This window comes from Sus scrofa, chromosome 4, assembly GCF_054392235.1.
Source record: "Sus scrofa isolate SSC_HxYL_T2T_F1_AM1 chromosome 4, Sscrofa_HxYL_maternal_Yorkshire_Landrace_v2.0, whole genome shotgun sequence".
Taxonomy (NCBI): Eukaryota; Metazoa; Chordata; class Mammalia; order Artiodactyla; family Suidae; genus Sus; species Sus scrofa.
In genome coordinates, this window is record NC_139386.1 from 6,465,920 (window position 1) to 6,487,145 (window position 21,226).

General features: G+C 46.4%; 1 protein-coding gene across 9 annotated transcripts in view; it reads right to left on the reverse strand.

Annotated features, from left to right (window-relative positions):
* The window catches only part of KHDRBS3 (KH RNA binding domain containing, signal transduction associated 3), a 165,152-nt gene that overhangs the window by 108,403 nt on the left and 35,523 nt on the right, over positions 1 to 21,226 (reverse strand). For all 9 annotated transcript variants that reach the window (XR_014842926.1, XR_014842925.1, XR_014842923.1 and 6 more), the window contains one exon: positions 2,223 to 2,341. Coding sequence is in view for 4 of the 9 variants with exons in the window: in XM_021088871.2 (XP_020944530.2) it covers positions 2,223 to 2,341 (119 nt within the window). In the remaining 5 variants the exon portion in view is untranslated. The remainder of the gene's footprint in view (positions 1 to 2,222; positions 2,342 to 21,226) is intronic.

A 21,226-nucleotide genomic window follows, 5' to 3' on the forward strand; every position in this document is an offset into this window, starting at 1 on the left:
CTTTTTGTAAGTGTTCAAAACCATAAAATACCTAGGAGTAAGTTTCAGAAAAGACAAGACTTTACCCTAAAAAAGTATAACGCTCTACTGAGAGAAGCTGAACATCTGAATAAGTGGAAAGACCTAACATGTTCACGGAAGGGAAGACTTCCTGTCGTGAAGACGACCAAGCACTCGAAGCTCATCAACAGTCAACGCAACCGCAAGCACAATCCCCGCAAAACGTTCTGTGAAAGCCAGTAATTCTTAAATGTACACAGAATTGCAAAGGATCTGCATCCAAGCAATCTCAGAAAAGGACAAAGTTGAAGGGGCTACATTAACTAATTTCTTTTTTTTTTTTTTTTTGTCTTTTGTACTTTTTTAGGGCCACATCCGCGGCACATGAAGTTCCCAGGCTGGGGGTCCAATCGGAGCTGTAGCCACCGGCCTACACCACAGCCACAGCAACGTGGGAGCTGAGCCACATCTGTGACCTACACCACAGCTCACGGCAACGCCAGATCCTCAACCCAATGAGCAAGGCCAGGGATCGAACTGGCAACCTCACGGTTCCCAGTCAGATTCGTTAAACACTGAGCCACAACGGGAACTCCTAATTTCATGCCTTATTATAAAAAGCTACTGTAATGAAAACAATGTGGTGTTGGCATGAGCATCCATAAACAGACCAATGAAATAAACAGAAAGTATGCAAGCAGACCCTCACTGCACACAGTCATGCAATTCCCATCAAAGGCGCCAACACAATTAGTGGGAGAAAAATGTCTTTCAGCAAACAAATGGTACTGAAAAACCTGGATATCCATACGAAGCAAAAACGAATTTTGACTGTCTCATGCCATACACAAAAACTAATTTGAGATGTATCAAAGATATAACATTAAGAGCGATAATGATAAAGCTTTTAAAGGAAACACAGGAGACTAGCTTTGTATCTTATAAAAGGACTTTCCGTTGGCAAAGATTTCTTAGTTGACAGAAGGTAAAAGAAAAAAACTGACACACTGATGTCAAAAATTAAAACTTCTGCTTATCTTCAGACTCTATTAAGAAAATAACAGGTTGGCCACAGACTGAGTCAAATATTCACCAAACGTATATCAAGCAAAAGATCTGTAACCAGGATATATATATATATATATATATATATATATATACACATCGCTCCTACAATTCAATGAGAAGAAGACATACCATCAGAGATAGGCAAAAGATTTAAAAAGAGACTTCAAAACAGAAGATATGAAAATAGCCAGTAAGTGCATAAAAAAGTACACAAAATCATTAATCCTCAAGGAAACGCCAATTAACACCACAAGAAAACACCAATAATCAGAATGGCTGGAGGGAAAGAGACCGACAGCACCAAATACCGATGTAAATATGGAGCAACCACACCCCGCATGCACTGCTCTGAAATGTCACCAAGACGACGGCAATTTATGATAAAGCCAGGCACACAGCAACTTAAATTCTAAGTATCTACTAAAAGCAAATGAAGACACAAGGTCACAAAATGACTTGTACGAAAATGTTCACAGCAACCTAATTATAATAACCCAAAAGTAAAACCTGCCCAGGCAAATGGATAATAAATACATTGTGGTATATTCAGGTAACGGATCACAATCAAAGAAATTAACTACTGACATATAATAGTGTGCATAAATCATGTATAAGGACATTCAAAAGAAAGAAAAAAAGCAGAGTAAAGAGACTCTCCATTTAGGCCAAGTTGAAGGTGACTGAGGTTTTAGAGCGAGACTTTAAAGCCCCTATGGTGACTGCACTCAGTGACATCAAGTGACACCTGCCATGATTTCTTCTAAAGTAGTTAGAAAATATTTTGAACATTTATGTGCCAAGCCCTATGCTAAGCATTTAACATGAATAACCTTACTTTAATTCTTAGCAATCCAACCTCATCTTACAGATGAAGAACCTACAGGAGGAGGCAGTTGAACAGGCTGTCCAAAGTCCAACATATCACTCAGAAGCATCATTCTTAGGACTCTGTAACTCACGCCGAGGTCAAACAGAAAGGACAGAACCACTAAATATGTTTTAAATTAATTTTAAAAGTATGCATGTTGGGGTGGGGGCAGAGTGTTGAGCTAAGGGAAAACATTTTAAGAAAACACCGAACAGAATAGAAATTAAACATCTGCTGCCTTGTGACAAAGTGTAACACACCTGCAGTGCAGACCTCACTGTCTTACCTTCGGGAACTGTTTTACAGGAATTAACACTTTCTGTCCCAGCTTCATGTTCTTATTAATCACCACATCAATGTACTTTTCTTCATCCTTGCTTTCTCCTTTTTGAAACTTCTCTATTTCTGTGGAGGAAAAAAAGATAGCTGTGAAGTGTCTGACTCACACCCCAGAGGCTGGGGGTTCTCTCAGCTCCATCACGGCAAGACATGGAATACAGAACCTGGGTTTTTGAGGACTACAATTTTTTCAAGTGCTGACACGCGCCCCACCGTGTCAACAATTCCTCACCAGCAGAGGGATGGAGGCACACGCCAGGGCTCTACGGAGTCAAATCTCGACCGCCCAAGCTCATGCAGGGAACCACAGACGAGTGAACACACACACAGAAAACATGTCCCTTGGGGCCTTCTGGAATCCTGGAAAAAGGCTGATCAAACAGCACAGAGCAGCCAACCCGGCGTTGCCAAGCACTGACATCCTATGCACCAACCCTGCCTGGCTCTCCAAGAAATGACTCTTTAAGATGGCCTCCTGAAAAGCCACCTGCTGCAGGTGACCTCCTCAACCCAATCTTCCCTCCTCCCAAGTGACAAGAGCCACTACAAGCTCATGTCTTTGTCAAAGCTCTTTCCTCTACCTGTGATGTTGCTTTGATGATTTCAAGTTCACACACCTCCTTCGAGATTCAACCACATTAACTACTACTTGTGCTGTGTGACTGCCCCCTCTCCTGAACAGGGCAGCAGCAGGCGTGGGAGAGTCGGTCGCTCCCACCACGATACAAAGCATTTCATGCACAATCCTATCACCCCAGATGGAAAAAACTGGGGCGCCTCTGTGACAGACAATGTCTGTGCCCCACACCCCCCAATTCACAGGCTGGTGCCCTACACCCCACTGTGATGGCATCAGGAGGCAGGGTTTTAGGGCGGCGGTCAGGTCTGAAGCTGGAGCCCGCATGGAAGGGACGGTGCCCTTAGGACCCGTTATGCTCGTCCACCTGCCACGTGAGAACACAGTGAGAGCCAGGAAGCGGGCCTGCGCCCGCTGCCCCCCCCAGAGGACGCAAGTCAGAAACAGCCACGTGGAACTCCAGAGCTGTCAGGAGTCGATTCCTGCTGTTTAGAAGGCACAGGAGCCATGATACTCTGTCACAAATGGACTGACACTCCCTCGACCACAACATAAATTTCTCTTAGGGAAAATCTGTTCCTTCCCCTAACAAACACCTAATATGAAGCACCTACTACGTGCGAGCTGAGAACTTGGGAGCCACCACGATGCTGTCTCCTCGCATTGTGGCTGCAAGAGGCACGCACACCCGCGCCGAAGCACCGCTGCGTGAACGACCCCACGGACGGACGTGCTGCCCAGACGGGCCGAAGGCCGCTCGGTTCAAGGAGGGGACGCGAGACGGCGCCGGCCCGGATGTACTCCTTTTGCTTGTTGAGCTAAGACCACTTAAGACTTCAGTAGGTCTCATGTTCATGACGGAACTCAACCTCCACGCCCCACGGCAAGGGGGCCAGAAAGGCCGCTCTGCCGATCAAGGCAAAGGCGGCATCTGCCCCCGGGAGCCGGTCTCGGGAGACCCTGTGCCGCTGCAGCCTCCCCACCACGTTTCCGTCCCGTCGGACAGAAAAGCCGGTTCTGGCGGCGTCTTAGGGCAAGGGCGGGATGTGCCAAAAGCCGGAGGCATGGGGCCTGGGGCTTCGGTCGCTGCCAAGGGGCGGGGGGGGGACTGGGGGTCTGCGCTGCATCACCTCCCACTGACTGACCCTCACTCGGCTGGTCGGTGTGCCTCCCGCACGGGCTTCGCTGTGCTCGGAACTGAGCTGACCTCTCGCCCCTGGAGCAAGGGCTTTACACACAGGAATTAAGTCTTTCCATTTCAGCAAGAGTCAAGGTCATTTTTTTTTTTCTAACAATGCATGGTAGAAAGTCAGAATACAGGCGAAAAATGTATATTTGGTCTTTGTCCCCAGGTCCTGGCGCAAAGCTCCTAAAGCCCTTGGAGTTTCCTGAGTGATAGGAGTGCCTTTTCTTACTCAGAATAAGCCCCTTTCCGACCACCCCTGAGCCATGCTAATGAGGGGCCTCCAGAAGAAGGGGGTTGGCTGCCACAACACCAACCCACCAACCGTGAGATTAGAGGGTGGGTACCTTCAGCAGCTCCCCCCGCCCCCACCCCTGAAGCTGTGTTCAAGCACAAGGGCCAGTCACTTGGGACTGAAACAATCGTGCCCACGTACCGAGGGCTCCATGAGCCCGAGGACAACGGAGTCTGGGAGCTTCAGGCTGGAGAAGTCCTCCAAGAGCTGAGGGGGGCGGGCCTGGGGAGGGCAGGGAAGCTCGGAGTCCAGTGGGCACCCCCCTCTCTTCTGCTTGTTCCACCTGCTGGCCCTCCTGCGTTCTGTCAGTGAGTCATTCCTAGCAAATTACTGAACCTGAGGGTGGGCTGGGGAGCCCTCAAATGTGTCACTGGCCAGAGAGAAATGAGGGCAGCCTGGAGCCCCACTTACAGCTGACATGCTACATGGGGACAGTCTTGTGGGACCGAGCCCTTCTTCTGTGGAGCTAGGGTCAGAAATGAACGGAATTCAACCGCTGGACACCGGCTGGTGCTGGAGAGTCGGCTGGTGTCGGCGGACAAGACACGCGGGGACAGAGGGACAGGAGACACAGGAGGAGGGGCGTGGAGGTAAAAGGGTGGACAGAGAAGGAGAGGGGCAGCAGGTTACCCTGCAGCTTCCGACCACGGCATCTGCGAGTGGAGGTAATTACTCAGTCTCCAAACAAACTGATGATTTTGTGTGCTTTCTGGTCTCATTCTACCGACTGTAGCTCTGACCCTACAGAACTGATCATTCTATAGAGAATCTGCACGTGAAATGTAAAAATAGACAATTCCTGCTATTGTTGTCACAGGAAAAAAAACTTTCAGGAGTACTTTTAACTTCGACTTTTTTCCACAAAAATAAAATATACGGGAGTTCTCTTGTGGTGCAGTGCGTTAAGGATCAGGCGGTGTCACTGCAGCAGCTCGGGTCACGGCTGTGGCCCAGGTCTGACCCCGGGCCAGGGAAACTCCATGTGCCTCAGACGCAGCCAAACATTTTTTTTTTAAATTTTAAAAATAAAAAATATATATGGTAAAAGTTTAAACGAACAGCATAGGATAGAAAATTAAAATAAAGCTTCTCCTACACCCATGCTCCGGAGGTAGTAATACACAACGTTATACGCCTTTCAGAAATTTCCATGCACAGATCAGCACGCGCGCACGCTTACACACGAGGTGCTGCAAACTGGAGAATCATGGTGACCATGGGCTCAATAAGCTTTGTTTTCCTCAGTAAAGAGCAACATGCCATGTGTCATCTGCTCCAATGAGAACACAAATTCCCGGCTTCAGCTTAATTAGAAGAAAATAAATTCCACAGTTTATTTTTACGTATCCATTTATGCTATAATTGGGATACCTTTAATAAGTTAGAACATTTAACAAAATTAGGTACACTAAAACTTCCTAGACCAAAGGAGTTTTTAATGTATGCATACGTTTGTCAAAGAGATTTAACCACCTATTTTCTTCTTAAATAACAAAGCACTTTTATAATTTTTGAGGACTTATACATATAACTTAATACTTAATTCCTTAATCAGAATTCACAATGTCATTCCCTGCATGACACTTACCATTCGAAGTAACAGGAAAGTCAAAAGATTAAAAAATTAGGGAAAAAAATTGCCTATTTTACCACAGTTTGAGATATGCCTATGGTTTCAAAGAGGAAAGGAAAAAATATATAAAATACTTGATTTTCTCTCTAGATAGTCAACTCCTCAGGTCTTCCTGTGCTAAAATACCTTGCTGTTACCTTAAGTAGGCTTTGAAATATGTTAATATATTTCACTGGTCACGAATTATTTTTAAAAACTTTCAAGCCTGATGCCGTGTTAAAACACGCAGGTTTGCGGGTACCAGACCTAACACACCACACGCAACGGGAAGAGCCCCGTCCCTGTCACTCGAGTCAAACGGACCTGGTTTAAATCGTGGCTACTGTATTTCTCTCAGGCCTCCCGTGCCCTCCAGCGATAAAATACAAAACTGGTCAAAACTTTTGTTTTTAGGCATGGATTCAATCGATAATTCTGTATTTTCTACTTGATTGAGGATTATAAGCAGGTTGATGTTTTCCTGAAGTCCAACAGAATACGCTGCAAAACAACAGCCAGGGCACGAGGTGACTGATCTATGTCACCTCGAAACCGCCCCTAACCAGAAGCTTCGCATCCCAAGTCCCTGCTCCCACCTCTGACTTTGCCTGGGAAGGGAAGGTCCTGGACAGCCACCAAGGTAAAAGTGGAGCACGTGAAAGTCGAGCACAGAAAACCCAGCCAGATGTTCAAGGTCGAACACACAGGAGCCCTGACTCACTAATGGCGAGATTACACTGGTTACACAGTGTAATGGAACCGTGAAAGAATCTCCCAGCTAAGAAACAGTGAACAAATGTGTGGCCAGGCTTTAGATAATGGAGGGAATTAGAATGCCAGGTTTTCCAACTGTGGACACCAAACTCCTGTCAGCCTGGAAATCTAGTGCCAGTTATGTCTTTTTCGGCTTTCGTTTTTCCATTTCTTTTTTATTTTTGCTTTGGTCGATTATGGAGCTCCCTAAGCAGTGGCCATGTACCATTTTAGTCTACCAAATATATTAAAATCCATGAATCCTCTAAAAATCAGCAAAATAACTTTTGAATGTAAATGTGAAATTTCCGATAGTAAACAATCTTAATAAATTTTTGTTAAAACGGCTTAAATTCTCTCACAGACTCAAGCACATCTAAATTGGTATTTTCCTTTGTCCCGGCAACTCCATTTCTACAATGACCCTACATATATGCTTGGATATAAAATGTTATAAACAAATATCTATTTACAGCATTGTCCTTAAGAGCAAAGCACTGGAAACCATCTGAAAGTCTAGAATGGAGAGGCTGGTTACATGAGAGGGCGCACTCGTACGAGGAAATCCCACCAGGTACTCTGCATCGTCAGGACGCACAGAGCTCCAGACAGGAAGAGGACTCCACCAAATACACTGCTTAGTGCACACACACGTGTGTGCAAAGACATACACACACACTCACGCATGTGCACACGCAGAGTAAAACAGCACAAGAATATATGTTCATACTGTATGTGCACAGAACACTCCCTACTTATATACATAAAAAACAACAATAGTTATCTAATTGTCAGGGGGGAAAGGCAATGGATAAGAAACAGGAATAGGAGATTTCTGGAGTTCCCCATGTGGCTCAGCAGTAATGGACCAGACCAGTGTCCACTGAGGATGTGGGTTCACCCTGGGTTAAGGATCCAGCGCTGCCATGAGCTGGGTGGTGTAGACTTGGATCTAGTGTGGCTGTGGCTGTGGTGTAGACCAGCAGCTGCAGCTCCAATTCAACCCCTAGCCTGGGAACTTCCATATGCTGCAGGTATGGCCTTAAAAAGACAAAAAAAGAAAAGAATAGACTTTCACTGTCTCTCTCTTTTTTACATTGTTTGAAAATATCGAATCATGACTATTTTATACTTTAAATTTGCATAAATTTAAATCTTTAGACAGTTTCACAGGTTATTTTTTAATACTGAAACAGAAATAAAATAAGAATTTATACAGAGAGGGCTATGTTTGTATTTTGCATATTGTCTGGGGTTTTTTTTGGCAGGGGGAGGGTACACCCACAGCACATGGAGATTCCTAGGTTAGGGGTCCAATTGGAGCTGCAGCTGCCGGCCCACACCACAGCCACAGCAACGCAGGATCCAATTCACATCTGCGACCTACACCACAGCTCACGACAACGCTGAGCGAGGTTAGGGATCGATTCCTGCATCTTGTCTGAAAACCCAGAGCTTTCTTCTCTCTTGATCATTCAAGCTCTTCGGTAAAGTGTTCTTGCACTAAACTGCGATGATGAATTTACCTGGACTGCTTCTCCCACTTGAAGCAACAGATGTGCTTCTGGAAATTACATGTACAATGTTTTACTTTGAGAACCCAAAAAATCCTTTAAATGCCATGGGCTCCCATGGTAGGGAAGAGAGGAATGAATAGGTATCTATCAAAGAAATACTGATTTCTGATACATCTGATAGGTTGGCGCAACTGTACTAGGCGCCAGGGACAGAATGCTCAGAATGTGTGGCATGAAAACAGACGCATTTACTGTACTGCACACTGTGCTGCAGAAAAGGGACCAGCAGCTTCGGAATTTGGAACATTATTCAAAAAGCTAGCAAATACGGGCTACGTTCTTAAGGGGGAGGAATGGAGGGTGAGTTTGCGGGCAAAGGGCTGATGGGCTCTTTCCGTGAAGCAAAGTGACCCGAGATAACACAAGTTCACGTTCCCTCATCTGAGGAGACAGGCTGCACAGCTGGAACACGGAGTTTTACTTTTTCTTTTTCTTCTTTAACAGTACAAAATAGAATAAATCACACAAGTAATGAGGACAAAATCCTGCGATGGTGAACAAGCTGAGACATGAACCCAATTTCCCGAGCCCATGTCTTGGGTTCTGGCAGAGACGGAACAGGTCCAGGGTGAGAAGAGAGGCAGGTCTCTGCAGCAACTTAGAGAGGAAATGAGGACGGAGCAGAAAAGGCAGGACGGCTCTTCACGTCAAAGCCCAGGTACTAAGAGTGCAGCGACAACAGGGAGACACTGAGAGCTGTCAGCTGCCCAGAGGAAAGGTCGTCTAGCCGGTGGCTGGAAGTGCACTGGGTGAACGCGGAGCGGAGGGAGCAGGTGAAGTCCCAGCTGGATGATCAAACAACGCATCCCTTCAACAAGCAAGGAGGGTTTCTTTACACTTGAAGTGGACAGAAAGCCAAACCCCTCATCTTCAGAGAAGGCATCAAGCCCGCGGGACACCTAACGAGAGCAAACACACAGGCAACCTCATCCTCTGCCCCAACACCCATCTTGGCGGCTTCTACATCACCAGCTCCCTGAGGCCGGGCGTCCGTGCCTTCTCCAAGACTTCCGTGTGACGCTCACCACAGTGTAACATTCCACTTAATGTCTTTCTCCCCAACAGATGGCCAGTCCCCCCTTTAACTCCTTTCAGGATGCCTGGCACGTGGTCAGGGAAGGTGGCCACAGATGCGTGAGTCACCACTAAGTGATGAGCCTGAGCTGCTGGTACTGACAGCTCCACCTTTTCTATAGTATTCTCACCGCTTCCTCTCACATCCTGACACTGTTCCAGGAAGGTTAAGTGGTAGTCACACTTTGCACGTGAGAAAAGTTAGGGAATATATTTCTAAAAGTCACACAATTTTAGCAAGCCCCTTTACCAAGACTCACACTCAGGACTCCAAGCCCAGGACACCTTCCCAATACTTTCTGCCCACAGGTCATTAGAGCATTTTGTGTCGCTAACAACCCAATCAAGCTGGTGGTACACAGTGATTCCATAAAAGAAAACAAATGTTCTTTACAAAACAGATCCATGAAAAAAATAAACTAACAAGCCAATGCGCGTCCATGCTGAGCCCATGGAATGTGTCTTGAGCATCAGAAACTTAGTTAGAAACCCTGGCCCTCTGCACCTCCGCCTCCTCCTCGAGCCTCTGCTCTTCCCTGGGTCAGTGATCCAGGGAGCTGGATTCTGGGAGGAGACGGACTGCCTTCCAAGTGAGGAGAGCTTAACCAAGGGCCTACACATAAAGGTGTGACTATCCCAAAACAGCAGGACAAAGAGCAGTGTGGTTGGAAGGAGGTGTCAGTGCCTCAAAGCCGGGAAGCAGAAAGGGTCAGGAAAGGAGAAGAGAGAGAGGCTGCAGGGAGAAGAGGAGAGAGCGGCGGCCAAGGGCTCCAGGCTCCCCGGAGGGAAGCGGCCAGCCTGTGCTGACCTGACGGGGAGGACGGCAAAGAGGACACACGCCGGCCTCTCGTTCCTCCTGCAGATCTTCTGCTGGCGGCCTCCCCGGGGAGGGACTGACCCAAGCAGAGGCCCGAGGGTGAGGGTGCCTGCTGACGAGGTCCTCGGGCGCCCACACCAGCCCCGGGCACGGGGCAGAGGAGGGCGGGAAGAGGACCGCAGCCCCACCGCCTGATGAATGGGAAGCTGTAGAGCATCTCGTGCCTCCTTCCCACATGCAAGTCTCCATCTGTCCTCACCAGATCTGACATGACACAGCACAGCCCTGCAACGTGATCAAAATCAATTTGGAGATCACTTACGAAACGACGAAGTACATAATTACAATTATTATTTTATTGATAATGATTCACCAGGTATAGGGGCTGCGTGTTTAACTTCAAGTCTCTCTTCCTTCTAAGGAACCTATGGTCCATCACCTTCACTTTACAGAATAAGACCCCGAGGATTCAAATGGGGAAGAAGCTTCCCGGAGGCCGGGCAGTTCCTACGGTACCAAGCGGGATTCACGCGAAGGTTTAGCTGACGTCAAAGGCCATCTCATTAGTTCTTCAAAGCCATTTAACAAAAATTCATGAAAGGTTCAGAGAAGCATAAATACTACAAATCAGCTGGCACAATAAAGCACTAGGGCAGACAGTAACATGGTCAAAGCCTGCCCTTTTCCAAGGACCTTAACTCTGTATGCACTTAATAAAGCACGGGGTTAGCCTGGATCTAGAGTGAAACAGGACGTCCATATAAGAAGAATTGTTAACACCTATGTGCTCAACATTCAGAAAACTATTTTAAAATCACATGAGAGCCCAGCTGGAGGATTTAAATTGACCTTAAAATGTATATAGTGCTCACAGCCACCGTAAATCCTATTTGACAGATTACTAAAAGGTTACTGTGGCTGCCGGTCTGCAAAGACATTTTTTAACCTCCAACATGACAAATGCGTTCACAAAGGAATTATTTTATTTAAGCAATCCAAACCTCACAGAACACCTATCAGATTCAAACCGGGGTTGAATACGCTAAAACCTGCCCAGACTAGATTGATTCATAGAGCTCATGATGGTGCAAATAATCTTCCATAAACGGAAACAAATGGCACAGCAGAAGAGGGATGCATATCACTATCTACTAAGGAAGAATAAGCTCACCATAAATATACAAAAATATACCATCTAGGGAGTAGAAAACCGTCAATACTCTACAGATTGAAATGCCTAGAAGTAAACGTCTCTTTATAAAGACAGAGCTAACATTTGCACACAAAGTATCCTTGAATATACGCACAAAGCATAAGACGAAAACATACATATAAGGAAATGACAGTCAAATTCCTCCAGGAAGAAAAAAGGTTGATAAGGAGGGAGGGAGGAATTACAACTGACCCTTGAACGAGCAGAGGGTCGGGGGTACTGATCCTCTGATCTTCCGCACAGTCCAAAATCTGTGGGAAAACTTTAGAGAGTTGGCCCTCCATCCACAGCTCGTCCATATCCACGGTTCTGTGTCTGTGGATTCAACCAATCACAGATGGCAGTACTGTAAGATTTGCTATTTTAAAAAATCTGTCATTTGTCTTTTCGAATTACAGTTTCTCCGGATAGATGCCCAGAAGTGGGGTTGCTGGATCATATGGGAGCTCCAGTTTTAGTTTTATGAGGAATCTCCATACTGTTTTCCATAGTGGTTGCACCAATTTACATTCCCACCAACAGTGTGAGAAGGATCCCTTTTCTCCGCACCCTCCCCAGCATTTATTGTGGGTAGACTTTTTGATGGTGGCCATTCTGTCTGGTATAAGGTGGTAACTCATAGCAGCTTTGATTTGCATTTCTCTAATAATTAGTGACACTGAGCATCTTTTCATGTGTGTGGTTTTTTTTTTTTTTTTTTTGGCCATCTGAATGTCTTCTTTGGAGAAATGTATATTTGGATCTTCTCTCCATTTTCTGATTGGGTTTTTTTTTATATATTGAGCTGCAGGAGATGTTTTTATATTTTGGAGATCAATCCCTTGTCAGCTGCTTCATTTGCAAATACTTTCTCTCATTCTGTAGGTTGTCTTTTCATTTTGTTTATGGTTCCCTTTGCTGTGTAAAAAACTTTTAAGTTTAATTAGGTCCCATTTGTTTATTTTTTTTTTATTTTATTTTCATTACTCTAGGAGGTGGATCTGAGAAGATATTGCTGCAGTTTATGTCAGTGAGTGTTCAGCCTCTAAGAGTTTTATATGCTCACTGCAGGACAATTTGCAATAGTCAAGACAGACATGGAAGCAACCAACCTAAATGTTCACTGACAGAGGAGTGGGTCAAGATGTGGTACAAGTATGCAAAGGGATGTTACTCGGCCATAAGGAAGAAGGAAATCATGCTGTTTGCAGCAACATGGACAGTCCTAGAGATCATCATACCAAGTGAAGTTAGACAGACACTGAAAGACATGTATCATACGAGATCACACATATGGAACCCTAAAAAAGGATACAAATGAACTTTCTGCAGAACAGAAACAGACTCACAGAGTTGAAAAACTTACGGTTACCAAAGGGGACAGATGGGCGGGAATGGACTCGGGGTCTGGGACTGGCACTGGCACATGCACACTGAGGTGTATGGAATGAGTGGCCAACAGGACCTGCTGTGGAGCACAGAGACCTCCACGCAGTATCCTGTGCTCATCTATGTGCCAAAGACTCTGAAAGAGAATGGGTGTGTGTATGTGTATAAGTGAATCACTTTATCGTGTGCAGAAATTATCACAACCTTGTAAATCAACTCTAACAAAACTTTAAAAAGGGAAAGAAAAAAACAGTCTGTGCGTAAGTGGACCTCACAGTCCAAACCCATGCGGTCCAGGAGCCACATGTAATTCTACCCATCACAGATGATTAACAAAAACATGGCAATAACACCGGCAGCTGGACTTTATTTACTGACTATCGACCAGGTAATCCCTGCAACTATGCAGCAGAGCAGACATAACCTTCCCGGTGCAGAAAGGAAACAGCTGCTTACAGACATCCAGTGCCTCGGCTAGGATCCCACGGCAGACCCAGGTCTAGGATTCCAACCCCAGTCTCTCTGATTCTTAAATCGATGCTCCCTCCAGTGTCTCGGTCTTACTGCAGTAAAGGGATCTTCATTTTGAGTGAAAAAAAAATTCTTTGAATTATTGCTTTTTTTTTTTTTTTTTTGAGGGGGTGGTTCTCACCAAGTTGTTACAAGTATCAAAAGAAATAATGTTTATCAAAGTGCTTTGAAAACTGTACACATAATGCAAATATAGATAACTGTTTACTTAATACAAAGCCTAAATTGTGATGGTTGATTTACACGTATCTCACTACAGAATGGCTTTCAAGAAGAATTTGTAAAAGGAATAATATTCTAGAGATTCAAATCCAGATAACTGAAAAATTCTGAGCACTACTCAGAATTCTTAGAACAAATTTTATCTAATTACTTTTTTGTTTGTTTGTTTTTTGGTTTTTTTTGCTATTTCTTTGGGCCACTCCTGCGGCATATGGAGGTTCCCAGGCTAGGGGTCCAATTGGAGCTGTAGCCACCGGCCTACACCAGAGCCACAGCAACTCGGGATCCGAGCTGCATCTGCAACCTACACCACAGCTCACGGCAACGCCGGATCGTCAACCCACTGAGCAAGGGCAGGGACCGAACCCGCAACCTCATGGTTCCTAGTCGGATTCGTTAACCACTGCGCCACGACGGGAACTCCTCTAATTACTTTTTAAGAGGAAAAAAAGCTTCCAATGGACTGGCCCCTTAACTTCCTCTTAAATCTTTGTATTCACCAAACAAAAGGCATCACAGCAGAAAAAGAAGAATACAAAGAAAAGACAGGGTGACCATTCAATGCCCCAGGGACACATAAACAGGGGAAAGGGACCTCCAGAATGAGTATGTTACTGGATTTTGGTACTGAGAGCTAACAATTTTCAAAATAAACTTCTAATTCCAAAGGGCTTTTACAATTTTAAAACAATAAAGAATGTAAATTAAAAAAGAAAAAAAGGAATGTAAATCAGAGATGAGATGGTCCCTGAAACTGGCAGAAGGGAGCTAACAAGTTCAGCAATTGCTACATTTGAGGCACTTCCCTGAGGCTTTGCCCCTGAGGTCCTCACAGCTTCTCAGTGTGGAGAAGGAAGTGTCACCCCCTTTTTACACCTCATACGGGGAAGAGCCAACGTTTGATGGCAGGACTGTCTGACTTTCAAAGGGTTTGCTTCTTCTCCAAAATACCACACAACGGGCTTCTGTGAAATAAAATTCATATTTTATGACAAAACAAGAAAAACATAAACATAAAAAATTTTCTCTGCCCTCCGGCCTCTTCTCCCCTCTCTATGGTACACCGTGTACCCGGGCTATGCTTTAACCAAACCGCCCCACGGGCAGAAGCCCCTGCTCCCCCGTGAAGAGCAATTCTCCAGCATCAACAAGGCGACTCCTTCCAGGGTAACATCCCTGCTTAATCCCATAGGGGGCCACGCTGCCCGCTGACCCACTGCTTGCTCTGTAAGCTTAGATCTGGGCTGTGCCAGCTGTCAGTAACACGTCACTTAATACATAGCCCTCGGTCTCAAAAATGTGCAGAACTGTGCTTTGGCCTCTAATGGGCGGAATGGTTTCCAGAGCTTTCTGAGAGGCCCTTCCTGGCTTATAACCCTCAGTTTGGCCCGAATAAAAATTTCCATTTCTTCCTTAGAAATGGCTCATCTTCTGTCGGCACTTCAAAACAAAAACAAAAGCTTCCACGCCAACAGGTGACAAAACTAGATTAAACTCCACCTCCAACACATCATCAGAAATTTGTAGAAACAATCAGTCGGCTGCATTCATTCAGCGCCCGTACCCGCTGTTTGCTGAAAACACACCTGACGCAATGGGGGAAGCTGAGAACACAACCAACGTACAACAGAGCAATGTGCGCACAGTGGAGGCAGCACCAACAGTCAGGGCTCAGGTCCCCCCCCCGCCCCCACCCGGTTCTGCCAGTCCTGACGGTTAACAGTGGCAAATGTCTCTCGACTGATTCATTCTCGTCTACTAGTAACAAACATTCTGATATAAATATTTATTGAAACTGGTTGCAAAGAAATGTCTCAGGTGCTACGTCAATCACCCAAAAAAAGCCAAACAGGAGGGCAAACCTAGAGGACAGAAAAAAAGAGCCTGGGATTTCTTGCCCACAGGCCCATCCCCCAGCTACTCCCAATGATTCAGGAGTGTTCTTAATATGACCCAATGCACCCGTCAAATGAAGATTCGGTCACCCCACAGACTAAAGGAAGAAAACAGCACCTTAGGTTAATTCAAGTCAATAATGACTTAAGTCAGAAACCACTGGGAGGAGGAATGGGAACAACGACTAAAGACGGAAAAAAAAGGGAAATCTACTTTTCAGTTATACCTGCCTAAGGGTGAAGCCACATTTCTCACTTTTAATTGCAAACGTCATTAAGTATACTGCAAAAGACCAGCTATCTCAAACAATTATCAGACTCCAGAGGTCACCAATTAGAACCCTGCAATGACTAGAATTAAAAAAGGCTTTATGATTAGGTGAAGTAATGATCCAAGAAAGAGATTAGTTCTGTTCAGACTGCACTCATTATAAAACCCATTTCCTTTGTGTGAAGAGTCCATGTCTTTCGCATTTATCCCGCTGGCAGTATCGCACTTGGAGACGGAAACACGACTGTACATTCTCTACCAACCGCAGGACACAAGCATAGCGCGCGCTGTTACTTTCATATCAAAGAAGATGACCGATGAGTATTTTCTATTGGTCAGAGAGGCAATGACACAAACCCTATGGGTGTGAGAGACGATTCGAAATAAATTCAAAGTAAGGTATAATCATGTTTTTGCTACATTTTTAGGTCAGTTTCATAATCCTAATCAGTCCCTACTTAGACGGCAGAGAGTCAGAATAATCGGGGGAAAAGAATTCTTATGACAGTAAATCATATTTTTTCCATAAAGAGATTATCTACAGGGTCACTTTTATTTATTCATTTATTCATTTATTTATTTATTTATCTGTCTTTTTCTAGGGCTGCACCCTCGGCATATGGAGGTTCCCAGGCTAGGAGTCTAATCGGAGCTGTAGCTGCCGGCCTCCATCAGAGCCACAGCAACGCATTAGATCTGAGCCGCATCTGCGACCTACACCACAGCTCATGGCAATGCCAGATCCTTAACCCACTGAATTAGGCCAGGGATCAAACCCGCAACCTCATGGTTCCTAGTCAGATTCGTTAACCACTCCCAGGGTCACTTTTATAAAAATAATTTAAAAAATAAACTGCATGCAACTGGATCCCAAAGACCATCTACTCTGATGCTATTTAAAAGGCACATTGGGAGTTCCTGTCTGGCTCAGCAGAAATGAATCCGACTAGGAACCATGAGGTTGCGGGTTTGATCCCTGGCCTCAATCAGTGGATTAAGGATCTGGTGTTGCCGTGAGCTGTGGTGTAGGTTGCAGACGCGGCTCAGATCTAGTGTTGCTGTGGCTGTGACGTAGGCTGGCAGCTGTAGCTCCGATCAGACCCCTAGCCTGGGAACCTCCATATGCAGCCGGTGTAGCCCTAAAAGGACAAAAGACAAAAAATAAAATAAAATAAAATACACATTGACAAAGTCCTGAGAGACATGCTGGAATAATGAATACAGCTTAAATTAGTACAAAACACACAAGAGGTTTGAAACATTTTTCCTTCATAACTCAAAACATTCTTCAAAGCTACCTAAAGACTCCCAAACAAGCACAAAACACTTAAAAAAAATACAACTGGAGCAGAAACATGTATTTTGTCACCACAGATCTAACCATAACAGAAAGTTAAGACATTGATAAACAATCCACCTGCACACACTTTAATGGTCACAGCCTCTGAGGACAGGAACCGTGGCGACACAGACACACGCCAGTATCGAAAATGAGGACACCTTCCTGGATGGACGTGAAGCCTAGTAACCTGTCCTAGGTCACTCTCCAGTCACAGCTATAGCTCCTTCTCCTTACGAGTCCGAGGCCACCTCCTCACAGTGCACATTCCCACTGGGGGGTTCCTTAAAGGGACCTGTCAAGCTGAGCACAGATCGTCACATTCTCGACCAAGCTGTACATTAAAGTCGTCTAAAATCTTTCCAAAAACTAGCTCTGCTACCGCAGTTAACGGCAGTCCTTTGTTTTCATGCTGTCCTTCAACCACGAAGTGTCTGGTTAAGCAATCATGCACTCCGGTGGCTTCTCCTCATCAAATCTACTGACAACTGACTCATCTGTCTTAAGGCTGAATATACAGATAGCTTTACAGAACTGCACCCCATGACCTAGCTGGGCAAATAAGACGGAATAAAGAATGAATACAGGGAGGATGTATTGTGGAGAGGATGGTTTTGGGGGTGCGGGTGAAGGGGGGAAATCTGTCACGGCCAGAGTCTGGAAACCTGGCTCAGGCACGCGGCCAAGATCTGGAACAAAACGGAAAGGCCGGTGCCCTGGTCTCCCGACACTGGCACTCCCAAATGCAGAACCTCTGGGCACCCCTGGCAGAGGGGAAGCCGGGCTCAGAAACTCCCCACCCAGAATTCCTGATGGGTACCTACGAGCTGGGCAATGAGAGCTTAGTAACTGGCAGAGGGTGGAAATGAAAGATGGACAGATGACTTCCATCTGGCTTAGCCCAAACCCTGGGTACTCTAAAAAGTTCACCAACTCTACGGTACCCTTCCGTGAAGAATATCATTACTCGTTCTCAATCACTCAGCAAATGCTTTTTGGGTGCATGTTACTTGCACTGTGCAGAACTAGGCTGATGCCTGACTGTCCTCTCTTCTCTGGTCTTCAACTGTAAAAATGGAGGGAAACCCAGGTTTGTGTGATCCACCCCCAACTCTTGGGGCTGAAAGTCGCGAATCTTCACAGCTGAGGGTCTTTGAGCATACTTGCTTGGTGACTGACGAGCATACTTACAGGTGTGATGCCACCTAATTTGATTCTTCTTGTCTAATATCGCTGGGAAGCCGAAATCGGCAGTCTTAGACCAGCGATTACTAATGGCAGTAGGCTTTCCTGGGTGGACGGCACACTGCCGCAGCATCTCTTTCACCTGTTGAGAGTGCTTCCGTGCTTGCTTCCTGGGTCTCAGCCTGTCCTGGAGAGCCGAGAGCACAGGTAACTGAAGTGCCGAGGCGGTGCTGTGCCCGCTGACTCTCCACTCCTCTCTGGTACAGATACAGCGTCGCTATCCGAGTTGGGATGACATTAGCAAGGACGCTCTCTATGCAGTGGGACCATAATGAATATCCGAGGGCTGAACTGACTGAGCTGCATTTCTCATTTCCCCTGTGAAAGGCACAGGGAGACAAGGCGATCTGGGAACATGCAAGTGCAGGTGCTGTTTACCTTGGGAAGCACCGCCTCTCAGCATCCTCACGTGAGGAGCACGGAGTAGACGTCTACGGATATATAACCATTCAGCACATGCTTCAGAGGGAGCGTGTTCAGCATCTTCAAAACATTTGCTATTCCAAGAACTAATTAAGTTTACAAACTGTGTTGTGAATTCCAGAAGGCAGTGGATGTACAAATCATATTGTTAATTATGCTGCTGACAAAGAAACTGTATTACAGGTAGTACATGCAAATGCGACAACCAGCCAAGGCCTTTAAATTCCATGATCTCAGGCTTGGGAACAAATGAAGCCAAAACATGAGCATAAAATGAATGTAAAATGAAGTTGCTTAGAGGAAAATTCAAAAATAGCCCTAAGTGAATGCTTAGTTGAGTTACTCTGTCACCTGTTTTTGCTTATGGCACTCCCAGAAGAGCACATTAACCTACAGCCTCCAGACAAGCACAACTGTCTAGCTTTTTGACACCTGCATTGAAAGAGTATAAATTAATCATAATACGGAAAGAAGAGCTTAATTTAGTGAGACCTGAAGTAATGCAAACATGGTTCCAATCACAGGCCAGCACGCACTTACAGCGTGACACTGGGAAAAAATAAGCGGGGGGCGGGGGGTGCTCAGTCCCGGATGATCCATCAGGGACACCAGGAGCCACCTCCAGTTGTGGGGGCCAATGATGCGCCCCAAGGGCCCGGCGCAGACACTGTGCACGGCAAATTCTAGCCTCTGCATACTCCACACTTGGGCATATTAATTCAAGCAGAGGCATCTATGAAGAGAAGGCTAATGAAAACTTAGCAAAAACTTTAAACATTAATACAATTAAAGACAAAGGCCACTAGGAGAGGTCAGAGTCACAGTCCTCTAGACCCTCTTGAAGGGAGAAGCTCATCAGCTGTGGCCGTGCGGCCCCTGGGCAGGGTCTGGGCCTGGTCAGACCAGCAGCGCTCTGAACACGGAGCTGGAGGTTCTCTGTCCTAACCACACCCCAGACTTAGGCTTCACCGGGGGAGTTACTCACCCTCTCTGACTCGGGGTTCACGGCTGGTCAGATGGGACTCTGTGACCTCACTTAGCTGAGGTGGAAATTAAATGAGACCATGAGAAAATACCACTCGCGACCGCTCAGCTAGCAGTGGGACTGCAGCATGGGCCCCTGGTGACGCCTACACACCTTAGGGGCCAGGCAAGCAGGAGCCATCACCATCACGGGGGCGCTCTGCACCGGCACTGAGGAAGGGGCTACCAGGCCAGGGCCCCCTTGGCCTCACGGCCTCTGCCCTGAGAGCTGCGGGGGGAAGGGGGCCTGCTCCCGCCCTCAGCAGAGCAGTGAGGAGTGTGCTGGGTACAGGGCAGATCGCAGAACACTGCATTTGCACGAGATCTGCGGAAAACCACATTGGAAAGTGCTTTATGACCCTGTGCCCAGGACGCTGTCATCCCGCAGATGGGTCGGAACCACCTGGACCAGCGCCGACCTCAGGGGACTCTCTGGGAGGGTGGGAGTGGCGTCTGCGCTGCCGCACGAGGTGGTCTCTGCCACACACGGCCCCTGAGCACGGCTGGCTTGTCTGGAGGCCCGAATTCCATTTTATTTCATCTTATGAATGGATTAAATGAAGTTAAAATGTAAACAGCCTCGAGTGCCTAGAAGCTAGCACCACAGAGATCTAGAAGCCGGCTCAACACCAAAGGGGAGGTGAAGAGGCCTGTGACCAGCAGAGGGGGGTGCTGTGAAGTTCAGATACTTTTTGTTCATTCAATAACCAGCTCCTGAGCGCTGAGGACACCCAGCCCACGCTCCTAACACACACCTGTCGGCTGGGGCAGCAGCTGCATGGTGGACAAACACATGGACTCCGGAGCCAGGCAGCCCGGGGCCCAATCATACGGGGTATATTACTGTATAAAGCAAGGACCTTGACCCTGTTCTCAAGAAAAACACACTCAGGAAAGACCATGTGTGGATACTCACAACACCAAGTTTACATCTTGAGTATACGTGAACTATCACGAAATTTACATGAGGTAGGAAACACTTCCAGGTCAAAAGATCTAGGGGAACTTCAAAACATGCGGTATTTCAGTGGAGCCTAAATGAATGGGCTTGGCCATGTGGAGCAGAGTCCTAAAGCTGGGGGACAGCAGGAGCCACTACGTAGACAGATCCACGGTGATGTCCCCCCCAAACGCGGAGCAGCAGTATGACAAATACGTAAGGTACACAGGACAAAGCTGAGAAGGAGGAGAGAGTGGAGGCAGACGGGGGAGGCCTCCCAGTGCTACGCTGGGTAAGGAGTTCCTTCACCTCGGGACCAGACCTCTTCGGAGGCATTCATGCGGGTCAGAAGCAAGACGAGTCTCATGGTTCAGAAAGAAACCGCATCTTACTGCAACGCCTCACGGCTGTCCTGCTGTAAGTGATGGTTTAGTGTCCACAGCTGCCTGTTTAATTAACAAAGATGCCACATAAGGGCTGCACAGGAATGAAAATATATGATAAAGTGATTTTTGAAAACCTCTCCAGGCTCTTGTAAATACCTACATCACAACAGTGAGAGGGAGTTCCCTTGTGGCACAGGGGGTTAAATA